Raw genomic sequence first — 25,562 nt, 5'->3', positions numbered from 1 at the left:
TAACCCCAGTGGACGATCCAGCGGCGCCTGGACCATCGGGTAGCCCACCGAGCAAGCGGAGGCGAATCCAGCCTCCCTCCTCCCTTCCAGCCTTCACCTCCATCCCCTCCATCGAGGAATGAGCTGGAGATGGCGATGACGGGGACGGACAGACGGTGGTGATGGATGGATCTCCCATCACCCCCTGCCCGGGCCGGCACAATACCCCCCCGACGAAATCTGCTCTTTTCACGCCATGATCGCCAAGGCATCAGAGCTTTTCCAGCTTTGCCCCGAAGAGCAGAAGGAAGGTTTCCTCTACCAACGTCGGGAGGCCAAAAGGAAGACCGTCCTCTCAGTCCCGTTACATCTGGGATGAAGGACTATCCCTGCTGAAGAGCCCGTCCACGGCCCCTGCGAAGAGGGCCTGGTACGAGAAGAAGTACCGGGGTGCCAGACTCTTTTCCTATGTTTCTCAGAACACAGCCGTCCCCGGATTCGGTGGTCTCCGCGGCGGCCAAGAAGCAATCGGCAGGGGCGACGCCATCAGCTTCCACTTCCCCATCGGACGGCTAGGGGAAGAAGCTGGACGCTATGGGATGATGGGTCATCTCGTCGGCAGCGACGACCATCAAGGCGGCCAACGCCCTTGCGATCGTAGCACGCTATGACAGAGAGCTGTGGTACAAGATCGCTCCCCTCATGGACTTCCTCCCAGACGACAAAAGGGCGGAGGCCCGTGAAATCCTGCAGGAAGGCGAGGTGGCTTCGGACCACGCCATCACGGTGGCCACGTACATTGCTGGCACCGGCTTTCGACAGATGGGCAACAGTGTTTGCCGGCGCGGTTGGCTCAAGGCCACCGATTTCCGTCAGGACGTGCAGACCAGGGTACTGGACATGCCATTTGACAGTAATAACCTGTACGGGAAAGCGGTTCACGAGTTGCTGTAGGCCATCAAAGCGGACACTGTGAAAGCCTGTGCCCTAGGCACTCTTCATCAACGACGGCTGTCCTTTCGGACCTCCGGAGGCAAATCTCAAGGTGCCTCCAAAGGATTCAGCGGCAGTTCATTGTCGTACCGCCAAGCTGCCCGTTCCTCGTCGCAGGGAGCTTACAGAGGCCGCAGCAAGACCGGTGGATATCATCGTCGCCAAGGAGCCCAGGGTGGCAAGGCCTCGGTGAAACAGGATTGAACCGGCCGTGACGTCGGGCCCCCACCTAAGCACCGCGGTGGGAGGCCGGCTGGCAAACTTCGTCAGCATGTGGGAGTCCATCTCCACCGACCGTTGGGTGCCGGATGCCCTGGCCCACAGGAACACTCTGGAGTTTCAAAGACGGTGCTCCCATTTCCCTCCTGTTGCCAGGACAGAAAACTACGTTCCACAGCAGCTTCTGGAGGTACGAGCCAAGCTGAGAAAGGGCATGATAGAACTCGTCCCAAAGAGGCTCCGGGGCTCCGGAGTATACTCGCGGTACTTCCTCATCCTATAGAAGACCGGCGGCTGGCGACCCATCCTGGACCTTCGGCGCCTTAACAAATACATCAAAGCCCAGAAGTTCTGGATGGTTACCCTTCAGCACGTGCTGGGACAGCTGGAGGAAGGAGACTTCCTATCATCGCTGGACCTGGAGGATGCTTACTTCCACATCCCCATACACAAAGGACATCGAAAGTTCCTACGTTTCATGGTCCAAGGGCAGCACTACCAGTTCAAGGCCCTGCCCTTCGGGTTGAAGTCGGCTCCAAGGGTCTTTACCAAGAGCCTGGCACCGGTGGCGGCGCAGCTGCGTCTGCAGGGGATCCACGTTTACCCCTACCTGGAGGATTGGCTCATCCGAGCAAAGTCAAGAGAACTCGCCATCGACCACACATCGAAGACCGTTCGCCTGCTAACGGAACTGGGATTCTCGATCAACTCCCACTTGGTACCGTCGCAGGACGCCCTTTTCCTGGGAGCCAGACTCGACACACTGGCGCAGTTGGCATCACTGTTGGAGGGGAGGACGAATGCCATACTAGGCAAGGTACAACGGCTGTTGACCATGGAAGTGGGCAGGGTGAGGTCCATCAAGTCCCTGCTTGGCATGATGTCATCTTGCATCCACCACGTGAGCCTGTGCAGGCTGTGGATGCGACCACTGCAGGAGTTCCTCGACACCCGTTGGACGCAAGTGGCGGGGAGCTTTGAAGACGAGATCTTCCTTTCCGTCACGCGATCCGGTGGTGGGGCACCCGCGTGCATCTCGCGGCGGGCATGGACTTCCAGACCCCAACACACCAGTAAATGGTGACGAAGGACGCTTCCCTGTAGGAATGGGGAGTGCACACCGGAGCTCTCCACAAAAGAGGCCTTTGGCTCCCGGAGGAGAGGTCCCTGCACATCAACGTCCTGGAGCTTCTAGCCGTGTTCTGGGCCCTCAGGTCTTTCCTTCCGTCCCTCAAGGGCAAAGTGGTACAGATCTTCACTGACAACACCACCACGATGTTCTACATCTGGAAGCAGGGGGGCACCAGATCCCCAGCCCTATCCAAGGAAGCGCAGGATCTGTGGCACTGGGCCGTCAACCAGGGGATGTTCCTGGTACCTTTTCATCTGGCAGAAGTGAAAAACAGTGTCGCCGACTCACTCAGCAGGGAGCTGCGCTCTTACCCCGAGTGGGAGCTTCGGCAGGATCAAGTGGATCTGCTATTCCAACGATGGGGCAGTCCCCAGATCGACCTGTTCGCGACGGCGGTGAACACCAAGAGCCAGAGGTTCTCAGCAGGTTTCCCCAGCCAGGGAGCATGGGCGATGCATTCTCCTTCCACTGGGACGGCCTATTCCTGTACGCGTTCCCACCATTGTCGTTGCTTCTGCGACTCATCAGTCAACTCAGACGGTCCTGGTGCAGGATGATCCTCGTCGCACCGGCATGGCCGAGGCAGATATGGTTCCAGGACCTTCTGGACATGTCCGCGCCCCCCTCCAGTCAAACTGCCGACGGACGCAGATCTTCTCGCCAGGGAAGGAGGCACCATCCTACATCACAACCTCACTGAACCTGTAGGCCTGGCTCCTGCGGCACTAGAGTTTGGAGGCTACGGGCTCCCAGCGGACTGCAAGGGGGTACTTGCAAAGGCCAGGGCATCCTTGACTCTTAAGTGCATGGACATAAGTGGAAGACGTTGACTGTCTGGTGCCGTGCACAGCATATCAACCCTCTACGGATTACGGCCCCTCAAGTGCTGCCGTACTTGCTGTCGTTGGCCAAGGCAGGGCTGGCTCATGCCTCCATCAAGATCCACCTGGTGGCTATCTCCCGCTACACCAGAACTCCGGGGTGGCCGTCACTTTGGTCTCACCATCTGTTGAAGGTGTTCATGAAAGGACTGTTTCGCTCGTTCCTGCCGGTGAAGGCTCCGGCCCAGGCGTGGGAGCTCAACGTGGTGCTCACCAGGCTCATGGGTCCCCCATTCGAGCCCTTGCATTCGGCACCGCTGTAGTTCCTATCGTGGAGGACAGCGTTTCTTGTGGCCATCACCTCCGCACGACGAGTAGGAGAGATCCAGGCCCTCTCCTGTAAACCTCCATACCTGACATTCCACAAGATGAGGGTAGTGCTGTAGACGCACCCCTTGTTCATGCCCAAGGTGCCGTCAGACTTCCATCTCAACGAGCTTGTTGGTGTTACCTGTTTTCTTCCCGTCGCCTTCGTCGCCGGCTGAGAGGACTTTGCACTCGCTGGATGTGGCTAGCACGCTGAAGTTCTACGTAGACCGCACAAAGTGTTTTCGGAAGACGTCACAGCTGTTTGTGAACTTTGGACCTGTGAACCAAGGGAAGGCCCTCTCAAAGACAACCATTTCCAGATGGCTCTCCGGCTGCATCATGCACTGTCACTGGTTGGCAAACCAACCGTTGCCCGGCCGTCCTAGAGCCCATTCAAACAGAGCGATCGCTGCTACCATGGCGTTCCTGTCTGGTGTGCCCCTGCTGGACATCTGCAGGGCTGCTACGTGGAGGTCGACGCACACCTTCACGAGATTCTACTGCGTCGACCGGGATTCCATGGAGGAGTCCAGAGTCTGCCAGGCAGTGCTGAGAAACCTGTTCGCTTGAAGGTGAGCCTGGTGAGGAGGTAAGAGATGCTTTATGTTGAGCCTTGCCACCTCCCGTGGTTGTGCATGTGTGTACTGCTATGTATTCTTGTATTCATGAGCATGTGAATCCCTGTCAGACCCCTTGCTGGAGAAGGAACAAGTTACTTACCTGTAACTGTTGTTCTCAAGCATGTGTCTGGCATGGATTCACATGCGAACCCTCGCTCCTACCCCTCTGCGGCTCTTCTCTTGGTCCTACTGCCACTTTACGTGCTACCAAATCTGAAGTTGGCTGCCAGAGGAGGGGCTTGGGTAGAGGGCAGTCATTGGCTGGGGGCAGTATCATCCAGAGACCAGTGATTGGTTATTAGTAGAAAGACACTTCAGAAACAAAACTGATTTTTTTTCTTTATCGAAGATTCCCAGCCTGACTGGGAATATTCAGGAGCATGTGAATCCATGCCTGACCCATGCTGGAGAACAACAGTTACAGGTAAATAACGTGTTCCATATTTCCAATTATATTCAAAATATATATATGTGTATATAGATATATTTCGAAGGGATTGTGTCCTCCGACGTATTCCTTATCTTAGATATAAATCCTTCAGCTTTGCTGGCCTCGGAAAATTTTTTCGCCAGAGGGCGCTGCGCGTCGATGATCGCCGAGTCGATGACCCTCGACGGCCTCCGTGCCGACGTCGACGTCATCCTGCCTATAAAGGCCGCGCGCAGCGTCCGTTGCTCAGTTCCGTTTTTCCGCGCTTCGTTGTGCCTCGGAACACCGTTGCTCAGTTCTCGTCAAGATAACGTATATAATAACTACTATTTACCTCGATATCGATGGCATCCTCCTCCGACCCGACGACCCCTCGGTCCGGTTTCAAAAAGTGCCGAGACTGCGGGAAGAAAATGTCGTTGACGGACCCTCACAGGGTCTGTTTGTGGTGTCTGGGAATCACGCACCAGAGTTCGGAGTGTGAGGAATGCCTTTCCATGACGGCGAAAGCCTTGAAGGAGCGTAGGGGGAAGCTCGAGAGAGGTAGGTCAACTTTAACTTCCTCGAAAGCTTCTTCGGTAGAGTCGAGACGTTCGTCTCCTCACCATAAAAAACACTCTCGATCTAGATCACGAAGTGGCTCCCACCACTCGTCGACATCGAGACACTCGAAGAAGAGACGTAGGAGATCCCCTTCGTCATCTTCGTCGAGTTCTCCTGAGAGAGTTCATTGCCCCACAAAACGCAGCTCGCAAGCTGAGTGGGAGGAATTCAGGAAAAAGATGCTAAGCGTCTTCGAGAAAGCGGCCTCGTCCCCCTCGAAGACAGCTGAGGGTGATACCCCGGGTAAAAAACCCAAAAAATCTAAACGCCGCGAGTCGCAGTACCCGGCGGAAAAGTCAACCCGAAAGCGCCTCGAGCCATCGGGAGATAAAGCATCATCGACGCCATCGTCGAAAACTCCTTCGAAACAGAGGTCGGCGCCATCGACGCCGTTATCGAAGGATCCATCGGCGCATCAGTCGATCGAGTCGACGCCGACGTCGACGCCGATATCGACGCCGGTGAAGGAAAGAACCACGGCTACTCCACAGCCAACGGTTAGACAAAAGACCTCCGACTCGACGCCGAGAACGTCGACGTCGTTCTCGAGCAGGACTCCGATCCTTTCGAGTTCTTCGAGGCCTAGTACACATTTCTCGACGCTTTTCACGGCGCCTTCGAGTACTTTCACGTCGGTGTCGACGACATCGACGTTTTCAAGGCCTGTGATGATGGCTCCTTCTGCATTGGAAATGGGGTTTATACCATTCCAAAAACCAATGTATCCCCCTTTAACCTCGATTTTTGAGGAAAGGGAGGATTCAGACCAAGATATTGATTTACAGAGGACCACATCACCAGAGCCAGAGACTTTCGCCTCTGAGGAAGGAAGATTAAAAAATCTTCAGGATGCACTTCAGGAAGCTAGTGGCTTGGACACTTCTCCTGAAGCAGAATTTATCAAACCAGACCCAGGAGAACATGCGGAGACTCCATATAGAGCTCTGATGTCTAGAATCATAGAATTTATGGGTTGGTCTGCACCTTCTCCTGCCTTTCAGCAGGATGACCTCACTGACATACTGGACAAGGGCCCACAGGAGGATCCTGTGGTTCCATTTCACTCTGCTCTACAGAGAAGGATTTTGACAAACTGGGAAACGCCAGAAATTATCCCGGCAGTAAATAAAAAACTGTCAACAAAATACAGGGTGGCTAGTTCTGACCCTGAATATTTGTCAAAACACCCTACTCCTGAGAGCTTGGTTGTACAGGCTGCAACCTCATCAGGCAGCACATCTGCATACCCCACTGCTCCGCAGGATAGGGATGACAAAAAGTATGATGCCATGGCTAAGAAGGTTTTTTCTGCCTGTAGCATGGCGTTAAAGTCTATTAACGCGACCTGTACGCTCGCTAGGTTCAGCCACACCCTTTGGGAGTGCGCTTCATCAGCGGCTGACTGCCTCCAAGAAGGAGAGGAAAGGGACGCATTTTTAAACATCATCAGGGATGGTAAAGATGCGATGTGCGAGACCCTACAAACTGGCCTAGATTCTGCTGACAGTATCAGCAGGGCCATGGCGGCAAGTACCACAATCCGCAGGCATGCGTGGTTGAGGAAGTCTGGTTTTGCCTCTGACGTGCAGACCAGGATTTTGAATATGCCCTTTGACGGTTCTACCCTCTTTGGAAAGAAGGCGGATGACAGTTTGGAGAAACTGCAAACGTCCAAGGCAGCAGCCAAGTCATTGGGAGCTGCTATCCGTCAGAATACCTTTCGTCCTTCGGGATCATCGTGGAGAGGACGGTCCTTTCGTTACTATTCCTCATATGGAAGGGGCAGGGGACGACCGGCTCAAAGAGGCCAAGGAAGATTTACCCGTGGTGGACGGGGTAGGGGAAAGAAAGCCGCACCCGCAGGAGCAGGAGCCACTTTACCTTCGGCAACTGCATCAGCCGCTTCAAAACCACTCTGAGGTCTCCCCTCACAGAACACCAGTAGGGGGCAGGTTAACTCACCATCTGACGGAATGGCAGGCTATTACGTCAGATGCTTGGGCTCTGGAGACAGTGGCCCAAGGTTACTGCCTGCCCTTCCTACATATCCCTCAGAGTCATCCACCGGGGAACAACCCTTTGAAGCTTCCAGATCCGCTCCTCTTGCAGGAGGTTTTAGACCTGCTAGAGAAAGGTGCCATAGAACTGGTACCTGTAGCGGAAAGGAACAAGGGTTGGTACTCCCCCTACTTCATAATACCGAAGAAGGACGGAGGACTGAGACCCATCTTAGACTTACGGGAATTGAACAAATTCCTCCGAAAGGACAAGTTCAAGATGGTGACTCTCTCTCAGATCCTTCAGGCCCTCCAGCTTCAGGACTGGTTGGTATCTCTAGACCTCCAGGACGCTTATTTCCATGTGCCGATCCATCCCAGGCACAGGAGATACCTGAGGTTCGCAATTGGCAGCTCTCATTATCAATTTCGAGTTCTGCCATTTGGGCTAACCTCCGCCCCGAGGGTCTTTACCAAGCTAATGTCGGTTGTGGCTGCAAGTCTAAGGAGGGAAGGGATTCATGTCTACCCTTACCTAGACGATTGGTTGATCAGAGCTGTATCTTCGGAACAGGCTCAGAGACAACTGGATTATGTTTGCCACTTCCTTCACAAGCTGGGCTTCTCCCTCAATTTAAAGAAGTCACAGATGATACCATCACAGAGACTCCAATTCATTGGAGCAGTCCTGGACACTTCCCTGGGAAAAGCCTTGCCACCAGAGGTGAGGGCTCGAGATATTCTGCAGATGGTCATCAGATTTCAGAATGCCCAATATCTCCCAGCCTACGACTTTCTGAGGTTGCTAGGCCTCATGGCATCCTGCATATTCCTCGTGCCGGAGGCTCGCCTGAGAATGAGATCCCTCCAGTGGGCACTGAGAACTCAGTGGTCACAGTTCTCAGGAAGGATGACAGATCTCCTTCGGATCCCGGTCAAAGTAGCCCGAGACCTTCAGTGGTGGGCCTGTCGGGAGAACATCCTGAAAGGAGAAATGTTTTGGCAACCATGGCCGGAGATAACAGTAGTCACGGATGCCTCACTCACGGGGTGGGGAGCTCACGCCAACGACTTGACCATCAGCGGTCGTTGGTCTCCATCGGAGTCCAGACTACATATCAACCTGTTGGAGCTGAGAGCCATCAGACTAGCGCTGAAGGCTTTTCTGCCGTCTGTACGGGGAAGAAACGTCCTAATAATGACGGACAATACAGTGGCCATGCACTACCTCATCAAAAGAGGAGGCGTAGGCTCACTACCACTGTGCAGAGAGGCGATGCAGCTCTGGTTTTGGGCAATTCAGGAAGGAATCTCTCTATCGGCAATTCACCTAGCCGGAGAGAAGAACTTGACAGCGGACGCTCTGAGCAGGCAGAGCACAGTCTCTCACGAGTGGGAGATAGCTCAGGAAGTCCTTCAAGAGATCTTCGCCCTTTGGGGAACCCCTCAAGTGGATCTGTTCGCCACCAGTATCAACAGGAAGTGCGACAGATTTTGCTCAAGGGAATTTCCCCCGAGAGGAGCTCTAGGAGATGCGTTCGTAGTGGACTGGGAGTTCCCACTTCTGTACGCGTTCCCTCCGGTCCCTGTCATTCCTCAAATGATCAGGAGGTTGAGAAGGTTTCGGAAGACCATGATCCTAATTGCCCCGGATTGGGCCAGGAGAACGTGGTACCCGGACCTTCTAGACATGTCCATCTGCCCTCCAATTCGACTGCCATACAGAGAGGATCTTCTCTCGCAGAAGGAAGGTCAGGTTCTCCATCCAGCCATCAAGACCCTCAACCTTCACGCTTGGTGTCTGAAAGGTTGAGGTACAAGGATTGGGACCTTCCGGATGATGTTATGGAGGTGTTGCTTTCGGCCAGAAGGCCGGCAACTAAAACTCTATACCGCTGCCGTTGGAACAAATTTTGCAGCTGGTGCAGAGAAAAGAATATTGAACCCTTTTCTTGTGGTACACCTATGGTGTTGTCATTCTTACTTTACCTGGCTAATTCAGGCCTACAGGTTGGCACAATTAAGGGCTATCTCGCAGCGCTATCAATCTTTAAGCGCACTGCAGAGGAGCCTTCATACTTCAAAATTCCATTGGTAATACAATACCTAAAAGGATTAACTAATGTTTATCCCCCGAAACCTTTTCAAGTTCCCTTATGGGATTTAAACCTAATTTTAAACTTCCTAAAGGGTGCCCCTTTTGAACCACTACACTCTTGTTCATTGAAGCTTCTCACCCTCAAAACTGTTTTGCTAATAGCATTGACATCTGCTAGAAGGGTTAGCGAGTTGCAAGCCTTATCGTGTAAACCTCCACATACAATCTTTTACAAGGACAAAGTTGTTCTTCAGGTGAAGCCTAACTTCCTCCCGAAGGTAGTCTCGGAGTTTCACATCACTCAGAAGATTATATTACCTTCTTTCTACCCTCCTCCTCATCCGGGGAAGGAGGAAGAGAGACTGCACAGGCTGGACCCTAAGCGAGCCTTGAGCTTCTATATCAGCAGATTGGCTAAGATCAGACAAGCAGACCAACTCTTTGTAGGTTATGCAGGACATAAGTTGGGCCTTCCAATAACAAAACAAACCATCTCCAGATGGATTATTTTAGCCATTCTGGAGTGCTACAAATTGGCAGGAAAGGAGCCTCCTCAAAATCTAAGGGCTCATTCTACCAGGGGTATCGCAACATCCTCAGCCCTTCAAAGAGGGGTGCCAATTCGAGATATATGTGCGGCTGCCACATGGTCGTCCGCACATACATTTACCAAATTCTATAGCCTGGATTCCTCCTCTAGTCAAGAAACTAGATTCGGCAAGGCTGTGTTACACTCTGTCCATTCTGGAAGGGTAACATAACTTTTATTACTCCCGCCTCCAGTCACAATACCACTGCTATGGGAGTCTATCTAAGATAAGGAATACGTCGGAGGACACAATCCCTTCGAAGAACTAGTTACTCTTACCTTGTAACGTTCTTTCGATGGGATGTTCCTCCGACGTATTCCTTATCGACCCTCCCATCCATCCCCGCAGTATGACTTCCTGTGGGTTTGCAGCCTATGCTCCTTCAAGGTGATTAGTCTAATCCAAAAACATTACTGGGGACTACAAAACGGAACTGAGCAACGGACGCTGCGCGCGGCCTTTATAGGCAGGATGACGTCGACGTCGGCACGGAGGCCGTCGAGGGTCATCGACTCGGCGATCATCGACGCGCAGCGCCCTCTGGCGAAAAAATTTTCCGAGGCCAGCAAAGCTGAAGGATTTATATCTAAGATAAGGAATACGTCGGAGGAACATCCCATCGAAAGAACGTTACAAGGTAAGAGTAACTAGTTCATCATTCTCATACTTTTTGTATACCTAAAGGTGCTTGTTGTGCATGCATTCAACATACAGTTAATAGTACATATTGTATTACAAAAATGATATAGGATATGTCAAACCCAGAAAGATGCTGAGTTTGTTATAGGAAATTATACATTTCCTGGTCTGTGTTAAGACCAGTACGGCAAGTGTCCATAAGGCAGTTCCAGAAGGCCTCTCTTGCTTAAAATGTTCTCCAATTTGCCTCCTCTAGGTGGTAGATATACTTTCTCAATACCAAAGAATTAGATGCACTGTAATTGTTCCTTTGTATGGTTTTCCTGAAAATGGTTTGCAAGAGGTGGTGTTGCGTCTTGGCTTGATATAGATTTAATATGTTCTCCAATTGGAGTTTTCAAAGGTCTTATAGTGCTTCCAATGTAGTATTTGAGACAGATGCATTGGATTCCATATACTGTAAATTTACTATTACAGTTGATCAATTGTCCAATTGGTTTAATTTGGCTATTTGATCTGCAGCAGTCCAACCCCACACATTTTTCAAATGTTCTTTGGTCTGACCCATCGCCCATCACCAGGTACCCCTCTATCTTGTTTCTAGGTATTGACAAGATACTTCGACCTCTTCAGGTAGGCAGGCTCTCGTCCGTCCGTCCGTCTGTCTGTCTGCCACAAGAACAACCTGCTTCTTTCCACCAGACTCATGTCTTTTTAGCTTCAGCAGTCTTTTGCACCACAGGTTGTAATATACTTTGTAGTATACTTCAAAATCCTATAAATCGTCTTCCTGAGCTTTACTCACACCTTTTCTGTCCAGGTAATTAACCAGAACCCGCAGTGCCACTCTATCAGCTTCAGGTAACAATGCCACAACTGTAGCTTGGGCCACTTGACAGTTATCAACTTCACAGTGTAGGTGGATAGATCTTTAAATCTTAACAATAATGGTTTCACTATGAAAAGGGGTTGCCTCTTGGCTTGGGTAATCCTTGTTCTTCCCTTGATTATTTTAAATTCTTTACTTCTTGGATTTAGAAAGAATGTCAATTCTGGATACAGTATAGTATTTAGTCTTTTTAGTGAAACACAATTGGGGGCACGCACCACTCTTTATGGTAGGTTTTCAAGTTTAAAGTTGTAAATAGCATTGTATTCCTATGTAATGTTAAAGGATGCAACTCTTCCTTCAGGAAACACAATTCGGCACATGCAACCTTCCATTGAAGTAGAGTTCACTCTTAGTTACTTGTAAGCGTTCCTCCTTCTTGATTAAGGACACGCGACCACTCTTTAGTTTGCAACTGATTTGACATTCAACAAGGGGTATAAACACTTTAATGTCTCACGCGTGTGTTAAGGGGGATTTCACTTAGAGCGCAAGTGTTACAATGCCACTGTTAACTGAACTTCAAGTATATCGAACAGCTTTAGCTTGCTTTTAACATTTCTGAAATCTATTAGGAGCTAGCTACAGTTACCGGCAATTCTTTTGAAGTGTATCTGAACGTCGTGCTTCACTCACCACCTTCAGAGACGCTGTTTTTTGCCGGTTGCTCTGCTACCCCGATTTACTCAACCTCTGCTACTACTTCTGGCTTACTTGGGACCCATGCCCTTCTCTGACACAGGTGTCTTTGGTCCGGCCACTTCGATTGGGAGTTTCCTTTCCTCCCCAGACCCTCAGCTTGCCTTCTGCTCCTGGCTTTGGGCTTCAGCACGGTCACGATGCTCCAATCACAGCAACTCTGCTCACATGGGGAAAACTAACCTTCCAGCACGTCTTCCACTGTGCTGCCTTTGCAATTCAGGTTTTGGGAGAACAGGGCCCCCTCAGAACTTGCAGGTGAAATCTGCTGTCTCCATGTTCCGGCATCCTTTCTTCGCTCCCACTTCCTCGTGACTTGCCAACCTCGTGCTTCTCTTCTGCTGCTATTACTGCCAGCCTTCCAACCAACTCCTGTTCAAGCACTTTCTACTCCTGCTTTCCTGCTGGGGCATTTTATGCCTCACTGGTTTAATGATTGTGTGGGCTATTGGCCTCAATTTCCTCACTGCAACAATTGCTACTAGGCTTAATTACATGGCTACTACATCTACATGCCACTTCAACCTTTTCCCAGTACCTAGTTAGGTTTTTCTACTTCTGAATTTCTCGTAAGGGTAGATTTAATTCCCTTAAGGTTTTTAGCCGAGAGGCTGTGAGATTTAGCTTTCACAGGTTGGTTTAGACAAGACATTTCCATAGTCCTTTGCATTGTACTCTTGGGATTGAGGATGGTATTATATTTTGGATATCAAAAATGATATTTATTTCTTTTGGTATAGGGTGTTTTGATTTTGTAACCTTCGAGTTTGCAACCTTACATTTTATAAGGTTGAGAGATTTTGAAATGGCAATATGCCATAACCTCTTTAGGGACATTGGAAAGAATCGTACTGTCAGAGAAAAAATACAGGGTCTTGTCCCACAAATTCTCCACACCAGCCTGGGCCCAGTCTCCTCCCAGTTGATGCGCAGTACACCACCCCCAGGGTTGGTATCAGGAAGCGCCTCTCTTCCCCTGGCCACCTGGGAGGAGACTTTAGGCAGAGTTTCAGTGAGGAGGCGCAAGATTCTTCACATGGTTGAATTTTCTGATGGTTGAGCGATTCAGATGAGCACTGGGGGCAGTGGTTGGTATGAATTGACTCTGCCAGGGGTCACTGTCAAGGGGGACCCCACGGTTGTTAGCCTTGTTCTAGGTAAGCAAGAAGTTCAAGTGGGGAGGAGATAGGCGAGGGGAGGTTAGGGATAGCATTGGGCACAGGGAGAAAGATGGGGAACAGGCACCCCTCCAAACGTGAGGGGTGATGTCTATTGGGGAAAAATCCTACCCCAGAGGTTGGATGAGGGTGTTTGAGGGAGGAGGGAGGAGGGAGAAGTCCACCCCTCAACTGTGCTTTGTATAGGCCAGTGTTCTTCAGGACATAAACTCCCAGAAGGCACCTGGGCGCAACCAAGAAAACCTGTACCAGAACCGGGGGAATGGAATAGAGAACAGAAGGGACTAGGAATTTTACAGAGAAAATATTCATGGCACCAACCCTCGACCTTCCAACCCGAGATGGACCTCATGCGAGTGGGAGCGGTGCGGTAACAAGAAATGAACCGGGAGGAACTGCAGGAGACACACAAATACTCTCCAAACCAAATTAGAAACAAATCTCACTAGAACATGAAGCAAGAAAGCCACTAGGAAAATGAGCAGCCTGAGCATGTGGCTGCTACCCTGCAAATAGAGATTGAAAAGGGGCGGGGCTAGATGTTTTTTTTTAATTTTACTATTTTATATTTTTTTTAGCTTCACATTGATAACATGAGATTGGCCAAGGGGGGAGGATGTGGCCAGGGGAGACCAATGGGAGCTGGGAGGAGTGTTGGAAGGTGAAAGGCTAGGCTATAAAAGCCAAGCCAGCACAAAGGAGATTGAAAGGTGTCTTGGTGTGTTCAGGTAGAGCGGTGTTGAGTCCAAGAGACCAGGTGTATGGCAGACGGTGGAGTGGCGTGCGAAGGAGACGGTGCAGTGTTCTGAGAGTGTGCAGGTAAGGTATTGCGTGCAGGAGTTTGCACTATCAGTTGTGTAGCGTGGCAAAGGTTGGGGTGTGAAAGGTCAAAGGTAGAAATAAAGGTTGAAAGGGGGAGAAGAGTAGGGGGAAAAGGTGAGAGAGTGAGAGCGATGACATGCATTGTACGAGGGTGTGGGGAGTCCAAGGTGGTGGGAGTAGAGGTGAGAGTGGAGTGAAGGGGGTAGGTGTAAGATAGGTAGAGTGTGGTAAACAACTGACGTAGAGGCCTACTTGGGGGATTGAGAGTAAATGGAGGGTTGTAAGAGAATAGGAGGAGAGGGTGCAGTGTAGAGAGTCGAGGTTGGCAGAAGAAGGCAGGAAGAGAAGTGGTGAGCGATGTTGGTTGTGCAAGAGTGGAGAGAATGAGAGAGGAGCAGATAGGAGATGGAGGGGAGAGACAGAAGGGGGAAATGTGAAACTGAAGGAAAAGAGGGTATATGTAGAGATAGGGAGACTAGGAAAATCATGTTGAAGGGATGTAAGAGGAGGTAGAGAGACACAGAGAGAAAGGGAGAGTACGAGAAGGGGAAGAGACTGGAAGGGAGGAGGTATCCTTTAGAAAGTCCAAGAGGAAAGCTTTAAGGTTTCCCTTTCGAGATGAGGAGAAGGTCTTGCACAGTAGGGGTTGTCTTGCTTTAGAGTTCGCTGGGGAGATTCTGTGGGTTAGGCACGCCTAGGTTAGAGTAGAGGGAACCCACACAGGTCATAGAGCCCCACATAATTTCAACAGTCTGTTTTCTTGACCAGTTTGTTAAAACTTAAATGAAACACATTAACTATACTAGCTTTAGGGATTATTGAGGTCATCTGGCACAAGACCCATGATGGCATATCAGTAGTCCATAACTTTTCCATCTAATAGATGCCTTCCTCCAAAAGATCCCCTATATTGTGAAATAGCTGCAGATGCATAGTAGTCTTTTATAGATTCCAAGAGACACACCTATACACCGAATGTCAAAGCATGCCTGTATTCATTAACAATGGAAGTGACCTAAAGCTACATAAGAGCCACACAAGCCCAATGTTGCCAGTTTATTTTTGGTGAGCGAACAAAGCATCAAAGCGTGGTGTGAGCTGGCTTGAAAGGAGGCGCCTTTAGACATCCATGCTCATTCTACCATGAGGGACAACTACACAGGAGGAAACCCACCTAAAAAGTACAGCAACTTGATTGAACCCAATAGTGGGATCAGTGCAACAAAATGAGAAGGGGCTGAGGGAGTCCAATAGGATTAAACCACTTAATGAAATAAAGGTTAACCAAAATCTGTAGAATAATTTTGGAGAAATATTTACATACTTATTAAATGACAACCATTTCACCATCATATTGTACCACAGTCAACTTATTAAAAAAGGGGACATAACGCAAGTGTTAATGACAACAATAGTAACCAAAAAGAGTGGTTCAAGAAGAGAAAATTAGGACCAGTGAGCCCAAACCGTGTTTCCCGGGGCAGGCTAGATCAAGAACAGAAGAAGGAGCAATCTGAGCGCTCAGAATGCATGGCTGTAAAAAAGTGAATGAACAGCAGCGTAAATGTTTAAAAAAGAAAGATAGCCTGACCAGTTTACACCTAGGGCCACACTTGTGTGTTGGCCTATTGCACATCAAGGGGCTATGAAATGGGTTAGAGCTTGTGTAGACAATAGTTGGCAATAAAGAAATGGCATAATACAAAAGAAGCCTACACAAGTTTCGGCTAAATGGCTCAATGACTTCAGGGGCCAAGCTGTCGTCATGGCAAATTCAAGCTCAATGAGGCAAAAATGACGAATAGGCCTCAATCATGGGCAACTGCAAATGAAATGCATTGATTCAGTCAGCAGTCAGTTGTGTTAACTCGGTTATAAGTGCTGATGGACTTCTCTGGCTTAAGAAAAAAGGCTTCCAGAACAAGCTACATAGTAATCTACTTAATGAGTATCTTAAAGCAAACTTAATACCACTGGGCCAGAGGATACAGACGGCTCCATTCTTGTTTCTCGAGGATGACCACTATAAACTAGGATTTTTGCAAATTGCCACCAAGTGCAGCAGAGATCTCATGCGTCACACTATCAACACAGCAATTAGACACTGATAAAACAAACTTGAACTTGGCAATCACGATCAAGCTTTTCTGTCCAACACTGACATCGCGGAGATAGCTATAAAGCTTGAATCTATCAATAAAGAAGTTGAAGACTTTTGAAGTTTTTTTAAATTTACACAAGAAACTAAATAAATTAAAAAGACATGGCCAGATTTTCAAAAGAATGGGTTATCTGTATAGATTACCTGATTACAGGCCCCTACTTTGAACTTTGGTTCTGGATCTAAGCCACAGGAAGGTGGCAGAAAGAAATGGGTTTCCTTCTCGGATACTTCAAGCTTCTCTGAGGATGCCCTTTATACAAGTGGACTGGCCGTTCAGGGCACCTCAGACATCCCTTTCTTTAGGCAAAGGTCCAGTCCGGGGACAACCACCCCTCTCAACGAGAGAGGACAGAACTGATGAACCAGAACGCACAGGGGACCCTGAAAACCAGGCAGCAGAACTACCCGTGGTCGGACTCCCCCTCTTTAATCTTTCATCTTATGTTAACATCTATTCAAAGACTGGTTATAGCTCAGGGACTGAGTTTTGTCCCCTCTAAGGCTACTGTAGATCAAACGGAACTAGAATTGCGAAGTTTCTTCCGAAACAATTTGACGTGCAGCATATTTTGCTTATCGGGAGACACCTGCCCATTGTGCCATTACGTCGTTTCGACCACCATGGGACTTGACCCCTTCAGATCATGACGGCCCCACTGAAAGCATCACGTTTGCGAAGATGATTTTACAAGGATTACCTAGGATTTTCATTTCAGACCGCCAAATTAGATGCAAGAATTTGAGTCCAGCGGAAAACCTGATTAGTGCTCTGAAGAGTCTGGAGCCGGTACTGAAAACTTGTCAAGCAGATTCTTGGGCCTCGTTATTGCATTTGTAAAACTTTACTTGGATTACCCTGCAGGGGAGCATTCTTGTTTTGAGCGTTCTAGTCTCCAGCAGTCCTTCATGTACGATTTGGTTCTACCATTTTTTTCTCCTTCCATATATGCTACTCATTTGGTATTTTGAAGACCTGAACAATCCAATCTGTGGTAAGAAGTAATCTGTTAGAAACACGTTGCTTACCTTTTGGTAATGATCTTTCGGATGAATAAGTAATTCTTCCCACAGAATTCCCAACCATTTTTCCATTTCCTTATGCAGTTTGTTTGTGCCCTATAGTGTAAGGCAAGTTTCACCATTCATCTGTCTAGATGAGCAATAAAAAGTGTTTGGCACATAGGCCATGCAACACACCATTGGTAATCTTGATGTCACTTTTGGCTCTGGTGGCACTAAATATGCTGTGATGGAGTCTGTTTAGGGTTGTGTCCAGCTCCCCACTGCCTATACAAATGTTTCCAAACCCACTCTGCCCCTGTCTAGTTTAATTTACAACAGTTGTAAATCTGAAAACTGTGAATAAAAAAAAAAGAAATTAGTCTGTGGGGGAAGCATATTATGCTACCCACCATAAGAAGCATTATCAAAGGTAAGTAACTTGTTCATCTTTCAATTAGAGCAGATAGATTGGCGAGAATCAAGGAAATGGATTTGAGGTACATTAAGAAACTGATGTGGTTTGGAGGGATACCTATTCTTCATTCATTGTATCCAGGCTTACTAAGTAATACAATCATGTCTTGCTTGCAGTACCTAAAATTAAAGAATTTTGAAGAAGAGGTCCGTGCACATCGGGACTTGGATGGTTTCCTTGCCAGAGCCAGTATAATTCTGGATGAGACAGCAACCTCTCTTGATGACATTTTGCGAGAAATGCTGAAACACTTTGCAGAAGATTCTGATAACACAGAGCCAAGTTGCAACTTTGACAAAATCATGAGCACTTTATTTACCGATTCCGGAACCCCCAGAGAAGGAAATGGTAAGATATGTGCCAGTTAATCATAGTGAAAAGCAATCTGTACAAATTGTTGCCGTTTTTATAAAAATAAATTCTGATCATAGACTGTTAATATCCCTAAAGTTTGCTTTCCAGCAAACCTGCTCGGTACATTTCCTATAGCCAAAAGAAACATGGTTGTACCTGTTTAACTATATACACAAAATCTTCAAATAGCTTACATGTAAAGAGAAATTTTCCATGGCATTCTCCAAATTCATATGTTCCTAGCCCAATAGATTGTTTTGATTCCAGTTCACATTTTATAACACTTCAAAAAAGAATAAGTTTGTGTTGGCAAAAGGCTTTTTAACGTGGAGATAACGGTGTCTAAATGGCACTACTCCTTTAGGAATCTAACTCCAACAAGGGAGGAATGCCATTGTGCAGTTACTTTACTCATTGTCTTCAGTGATCAATTTCTTTCTGCACACTTTGCCGTATGATCCCAGAGCAGCAGACATTTCTATGCTCCATAAATAGTGTGCACATTTATTTCCTGTATTGGGCCTTTCTCAACACCTTTTATTCACGCTTCACTACTTTTTCCCACAGGAAAGCTATTTTCTGCCTCCTTTGTATGCTTGTTAGGCAAAATGTAATGTTTGCAACAGTCCTCCCTCTGACAGTTGTGCTACCTGCTGAAATATAGCACAATTGACTCCTGAAGCATTGAAGACAAGGGTATCTTTCTCAATGAGTGAAGTGTATTATAGGGAGTGCTGGAACAAGCATATGTAACTCTTGGTGCTCAACCAACAAAACTGAATAAACACTACCCTTTCATGGCTATTATGGTGGTTAATAGCTGGGTAAGGGTCTCGGGGTGGAGGGAAGCGGAGTGGGAAGGGTATAGTGTACTCAGCCTACTGATATTGATTGCCTAGGACATAACATGTGATCCGTTTGTACAGAGGACACACAGGGGCATACATTCTATAGCTCTCACCTGCCGACGTGATAAACATGGAGATTTTGGTCTTACTTGCACATTCTGGTTACTCTTACCTCCTGTTACTGGGAATGTTGAGTAAATAGCCCAGTAACCATTGCACCCATTCAGAGAAATCCATGTTTTGCTTGGGTCATAGTCTTCACATTACAATAAGAGCATTCCGGCGAACCTGGAGAAATGCAGAACACATTTTACAGTTCCTGCATATCAATTTCTTCAATTTCAGAGGAACCTCTTTATTTTTAAAGTATCTTATTGACATTTTCTTCATTTACATTTGCACAGTAATCGATTAGCAAATTTGTCTATACAGGAAAGGGGAAGAGGGAAAATATAAACTCAAATAACAAACAAATTAATTAAACAACTAGTCTTCGTGCCACAACATGAATAGTTTTCCAAGTATCAGACTGGTGGAGGAATGCCAGGTTCAATGGTTCAGGCGATGCTGTCATTGGATTTTTGGGTGTAAGTTTAGTTCAACGTCGTCTTGTTGGTCGGAGGGAAGTTGAGGGGGATTTGTCGTCTGACGGGTGACACATATCTTGTATTAGTGGTTTCCAGGCTTCGTATGTTGGGCTAACTTCTCCTCCCGCTCTGTCTATTCACTCTCCCCATACCTTTGTCTCGGCCCTTGTCCAATGTTCTAGTTCTCTGTACCATTTCTCAAAGTGCGGGCCCTTGGGAGACTTCCATGTCATGGCTATGGCTCTTTTGTCCAGTACGCATGTCCATAAATTTCACTACATGACATATTTTGCTTATTCTTGGGTATGCGCCGAGTAAGCATTCTTTCGGAGACCCATTTGTATCTCTCAACTCCTGCTCTTCTGCAGGCTTGCTCCACTCTGGACCAGAAGTTTTGAATCTTCGGGCCTCCCCAAAACATATGCATCATTTCCGCCTTTTCTAAGTTGCATCGGGGGCATAGTGAGGTGTTGGTTTTATTGATCTTGGCTAGCCTTCCTGGCGTCATGTACGTTCTGTAAAGGATCTCTAATTCCATTAGCCTGAACTGTGCATTTCTCAACACTTCTCTAAGGTGTGCCAAGATTCTTTCCCATTCCCATTCCTTTTCAGTGATTTCATCCCCTAGGTCTGCCTTCCATCTGGATTTCAGGGTCTCACTCTTGGGGTTGGGTCTGTCTAAGAGTTGGGCGTAGAGCCTGGACGTCGGTTTCCAGCCTCCCCTAGGTTATATAGTAATGTGATTGGTGGGTCTGGTTCTGGTTCGCCTGGCCACTCTTTCCATTGTGTTTTGGCACCTTCCCTGACTCTTCTATACCATAGAAATTGACCACTGGGTAGGCCTTCGTTGGTCATCATTGACTCAAATTCTCTAAAGGTCCCATCTGCGTATGTGTTGCCCCAGGTGTAAATACTGTCTCTCCCATTGTCTCATTCTGGTTAGGTCTGCCCTTCTCTTGCATACCCCTGCTGCAATTGGTATATCTGTGGAGTTGGGATGTGACCCTTCTGTGTGTTTCTGGGCTCTAGCCCAGATCTTCTTTCCTAGCTCCACTAACATCAGGGTTCCCCCAGGCATTCCGCTGGGACCCATAATATTTCCTTCAGATTAGCCAGGGCTACGTGTTGCCTGAGTAACCTGGTTTCCGAAGTATGTTCGTCAGCCATCCATTTGGCCACATGACTCATCTGTGCGGCTTTGTAGTATTTGCTTAGGTTTGGGAGCTGGATTGCGCCTACTGTGTATGGTAGCATCAATATATCCAGGGATATTTTGTGTCTGGCATTGTACCACAGTAGCTCTCTTAGTAGTTTTTCTAGCACCCGGAAGATATTCATAATCCATAAGCACACAGATAACTGTGATAAATTGGTTATACATAAGCACACAAACAAAGATGGCTACAAAGGATATACATCACCGTTAGTGCAGTTGCAGGAGACAACTTCATCTCAGCCACGACAACAATACCCAGTCCCGAGGCAGGTAGGCAGAGAGAGCACACATACTAACAGTGTGGAGCGGTACGTCCTCCCTCTCAGCGAGACAACTTTACCACAGGGTTCCAATTCTGTCTCCTCATCGGGATACCTCTCTGCTTATGGGAGAGAAACTTGCGCCCCTCATAAGTTGCAAACTGTCACCGGCCCAAGGACATACAGCAAGCATGGGAGACAAAGAGTGGAAAAAGCAGCTTGTCTGTGGCGCGCTCGTTCCCAGCATCCCTTATCAATGCACCTGCACATCTGACTCGACTCTCGGCTCGTCCTTGAGTGATCAATACAACTATCCTCCATAGTGAGGTCAGCTACTTCATAATACAATATTCCTACTGTTGCAGAACTTGTCTGCCTTTTGAGCTCACAGAAATGTAGAATTTCAATGTCCAGAATTGCAGCGCACCGGCGCCATGTTTAGCTCATTTTCGCACACGCATTACATGTGCCTAAGATAAGACAAATTGGTGGCAGAAGTGATATATTTTACTGTTTTGATATGTTTTATACATGCATTTTTGCATCTACTATAAACGGCCTATAAATGTGGTTAGCACCCTAAGATGGTCATGCCATGATTTTGTTTTGCCTTGTCTTTGGCCTTCCTGCCTTCTCGGGTCTAAACATGCCTTATATGGAAATACCTTTCCTTTGAAAGCTGTGGCTCTCAGAGGCTAAGGGACAGTTACTGTAGGTGGCCCTTTCACGCCCTACTGCCTGTGAGAAGACCGGGAACGGAAGGCTGGCGAGCTTCAAGGTCAAGCCCCGCCCTACATCACACAAGTGCGTGCAATGGCTGAAAGGCCTATTGTGCAGCTCCACAGAAGACACCATCTTGGAGAGCAACTTAATTGTGTATGTGTGTGTGTATATGTATTGTATGAGTCTGTGTGCGTGTGATGTGAATGGTGGGGCTGTAATGGACGTTCGTTCAGTGTACCCCACCTCCTGATTAGAAGTAAATCCTGCACATGTGGAAGGGTTGGGTCATTTAAAACTCCCAGGAATGGCTATTTTCCCACTTGTTGAAGGCCACACCAAATCGGCGTAATACATACAGCCTTTATGGTGTGAAACCTTCAATAGGGGCCTTTTAGATATAGATTGTGTGGCCAGAGGAAAGGGGCAGGTACTGTAGTCCCAATCCCCATCCCTGGTGCCTGAATGTCTGTTGCTTGGCAGATGTGATCAGTGGCTGTACATGATTGGATAGCTGCTGACTATTTGAATTGTGCATAGCCTTACCATTGGTGGACTTGGGCATTCTCCCAGCCAAAATATTTGCAAAAAGTAGGGCTCCTGCAGAGATCGACCGATCATCGTTGGAGCCAAGACCTCTAAGAAGAATTGCAGCCTGCTGACGAAAAGAGGACAATCCCAGCTGCTGACAAGCTTCATGTCCAGTGCTCTTGTGGTGAAGCTTTTACTCCTGTCCTGATCTCAAAAAGGCCTTTGTTGGTGCTTTGACTCCCAGACTGGTGGGAACAACCAGTCTTGACCCCTGCTCAAGAGTCCATGCCTTCCTGAGCCTTTGGAAGAGTCCCTGGACCAACCGGCTGACTTAAATGTGCCTCCTGGGCTACTCTACTGTAGTTGTTGCCTTTTTGAGCAGTGCCTTTGAACTTTGTAAATCTTTTGCTTATGCTATATGTGGTCTTCTCCTGCATTTCCAGTATTCTTGCATCAAGGGAAGCTTTGTTGGGCCTGCTTCTTTGTTTGGGTCTGGGAGATCGCCTGTCCTGCCAGACCGTGGTAACCCCCATTGAAACTCATGTTCGTGTTCTAGAGGTGTCCCTTGGCAGTCTGTCCTGCCAGAGCCTTCTCCTTCTCCTTTCCCTTGGTGGAGTTCTACTGGTAATTGTCTGAAACAGATCCCTAAGCATATATTACCACAGAGGAGGATACACAGGGTAGCTTTCAATGCCCAGGTCCTCGCGCAGAGAATAGGTGAACTAAAGTATCTGCAGAGCATGTAGAAAGGAGCAAAGGAAATCACTTGAAGTGAAATACCAAATTTTAAATCTAAGAACGAGCTGAAGTTATTTGAAAAAGAAAGGAAGTGAATCACACTCCAGGTGTATCACAATATTAAGGGAGTATAGATTGTTAATACACACAACAGTATATTTTGGTTCTGAAGAATGCGATTGTAAAGGATTTTCTAGTTGTCAGTGAAAACATTTAACGCCGAAAGGGGTTATAGTCCGCCCTACAGATGAGGGGACTATCAGCCACTCATACGTCCTGTCCCCTTTCCTCCACACTGTATGGGCATCCCTCGCTAGGGACGGGAGACAGAACCCTTTTCACCAGGGAAATCATCTTCCCCTTTAAATTTAGATGTGGTCGCGGTTCTGGGAGCATGCGCTCACCTGACTCCGACCCCCGGCGCCACTCCCAGTCCTCTTTTCCACGTCGATGGGAACCTATCGCTTTCACCAGTGCTCCTGGGTTAGGCATCTGGCCTAGGAATTTCACACTCTCTTGCCCGGAGAAGTTTTCTGGTCTTCTTTTTGTCTTTTCATTTAATAGGTGTAGCTTTGTCCTCTGGTGCCATGCTCCCCGGCGCATGTCGCCGACGGCAGGCTTCAGCAGGTGTCCAGCCTGCGAGGGTCCCTTCCCAACGTCCGACCCATACGCCCTCTACCTCCGGTGTCTTTGCTCAGACCACGGCTGGGATGGCTGTACCGCATGCAACGCCTTGACACCGCGCCGCCCTCAAGAACCGACTAGCCAGGTGGCGGGTGCTCTTCGGAAGATTGCCTCCAGAGGACCTCAAGGCGTTTGTGAAGCAGAAGACCAGGCCCAAGGAGGTAGGTGCCCTGTTCTCCTCTGCACCCTGCAAGGGTGACTCCTTCCAAGGAAGCACCCAAGCAGGAAGGACTAATCGGGTCCTAAGACTAGCAACAATACCGAGGCTGCTCCAGTTACCGTCCACCAGGCTGAGGGGGGTCACAAGATCCTACCAGGGATACCGCTTAGGAGCCGCAAGGCTCTATTACTGGGTCCCAACCCAAGGGGCTATGCCCCCCAACACCAAGCACGTCTGAGGGGGTTGCCTGTGCACAGTACTACCGGCACCACAGCTGAGGGCACTCTGCCTTGGCCCAGACCAGGTCCCGACCTGAGGTGCAGGGTAAGCCTAAACCACCACCACCACTCAGTGCACTGGTGGAAGCCGGTCTCAGCTCGGCAAGTTCCACGACGTAGGCACGTGGCACGGAGCAAAACAAAATGGCCTCTGGGCCAGACAAAATGGCGACTCACCCGACGCCTTTTCCCTTTTGGAGACAAAACCGGGGAAAGAGCTTCCAGATGCGATTGGTCATCCCCTGTCACTTGGTCCACATCCTATCCATCCACTTCGCAGGGCAGGTATACTTTGCCCTATGCAGCGAGACAGGGCACGCCCAGGACACAGCAGCCTCCGGGCCCGACCCCTATGCCTATACAATCGGGCACTCCTCCAGCCTATGAAGATAGGCTATTCGAGAAGTTCCTCGCAATCATGAGATCACCACAGATGGGTACCATCCTCAGGGATGTGATCAGGGACATGCTCGCTCCTGTACAGCCTCAAGCACCCGTGGCCACACCGCCTCCGGGTCCAGCGCAGCCCATGGCCCCCATGCCTGTACCAGTCATGGCGGCTGATACCTCAGCAGCCTCCGGCACTGATAATCAGCACTTCACAGCTGCCTGCGCCCAGCACTTCTCCGGCTGCCCCGGACCCGCAGGACACAACAGTGGACATAGATGAGGACAATGACCCGGACACGCTATCGTCGGCACAAGCTTTTCACGCGCGGCTGGAGGGCCTGGCTGAGTACTTAGAAATCCAGCAGCCACAGGAGGAACAACCAGAGGTGGGGTAATGGCTGAAGTTCTCACGCTACACCCTAGCGCTAGAACTGGAATCCCGCTTCAGAAGGATGTAGTGGCGCTTGCCCAAAAAGGGTGGCTCAAGCCACACTCTACCCAGCCTACCAATAAGCGTCTCAATGCTAAGTGCAGGCAAACGGAAGGGGACCCCCCCCTCTTATTGTGGGCGAACCCCCAACCACATTCCTCGGTGATAGCGGCTGCAAGCCACAGTTCTCCAACATGGGGTCTGGCATGGATTCACATGCTCATGAAAATCCCCCGTCGTCCGGCTGGGAATCCTCGCTAAAGAAAAAATCAGTATCAGTTTCGTTTCTGATCACTGATCTCTGGGTCATACTGCCCCCAGCCAATGACTGTCCTCTCCCTAAGCCCCGCCTCCAGCAGCCATCCTCAGATTTTTACTGCACGCTCAAGTGTTGGGAGTCCTTGTGTTTAGCTCTAGTTTTTTACTGCATTTTCAGTTTTTTCAGGAGATTTTCTCATTTTTTCGGTTTAATCGAGCTTCAAGCTCCACTGTTTCCACTTCCGAAAACGGGGACCCGTTTCAGAATTCTTCTACCCCCCTCAAGGGTGAAGTTTTCGTCGAGTTTATACTACTTGGAGGATTCCGGAAGATCTGTGGCCTACCTCAACGGACATGGCCCAGGACAAGGGAAGCTCGACGCCCGGATC

The 25,562-nt window shown here is 48.8% G+C and overlaps 1 protein-coding gene across 4 annotated transcripts in view; it reads left to right on the top strand.

Moving 5' to 3' along the window:
• The window catches only part of SLC4A11 (solute carrier family 4 member 11), a 1,288,767-nt gene that overhangs the window by 322,947 nt on the left and 940,258 nt on the right, over positions 1-25,562 (top strand). For all 4 annotated transcript variants that reach the window (XM_069632247.1, XM_069632248.1, XM_069632246.1 and 1 more), the window contains exon 5: positions 17,836-18,067. In XM_069632247.1, the coding sequence (XP_069488348.1) occupies positions 17,836-18,067 (232 nt within the window). The remainder of the gene's footprint in view (positions 1-17,835; positions 18,068-25,562) is intronic.

The sequence above is a fragment of the Ambystoma mexicanum genome, chromosome 6q (assembly GCF_040938575.1).
Source record: "Ambystoma mexicanum isolate Mex_15411 chromosome 6q, UKY_AmexF1_1, whole genome shotgun sequence".
In the NCBI taxonomy this organism is placed as follows: domain Eukaryota; kingdom Metazoa; phylum Chordata; class Amphibia; order Caudata; family Ambystomatidae; genus Ambystoma; species Ambystoma mexicanum.
This window is presented reverse-complemented; position numbering and strand designations above follow the sequence as displayed.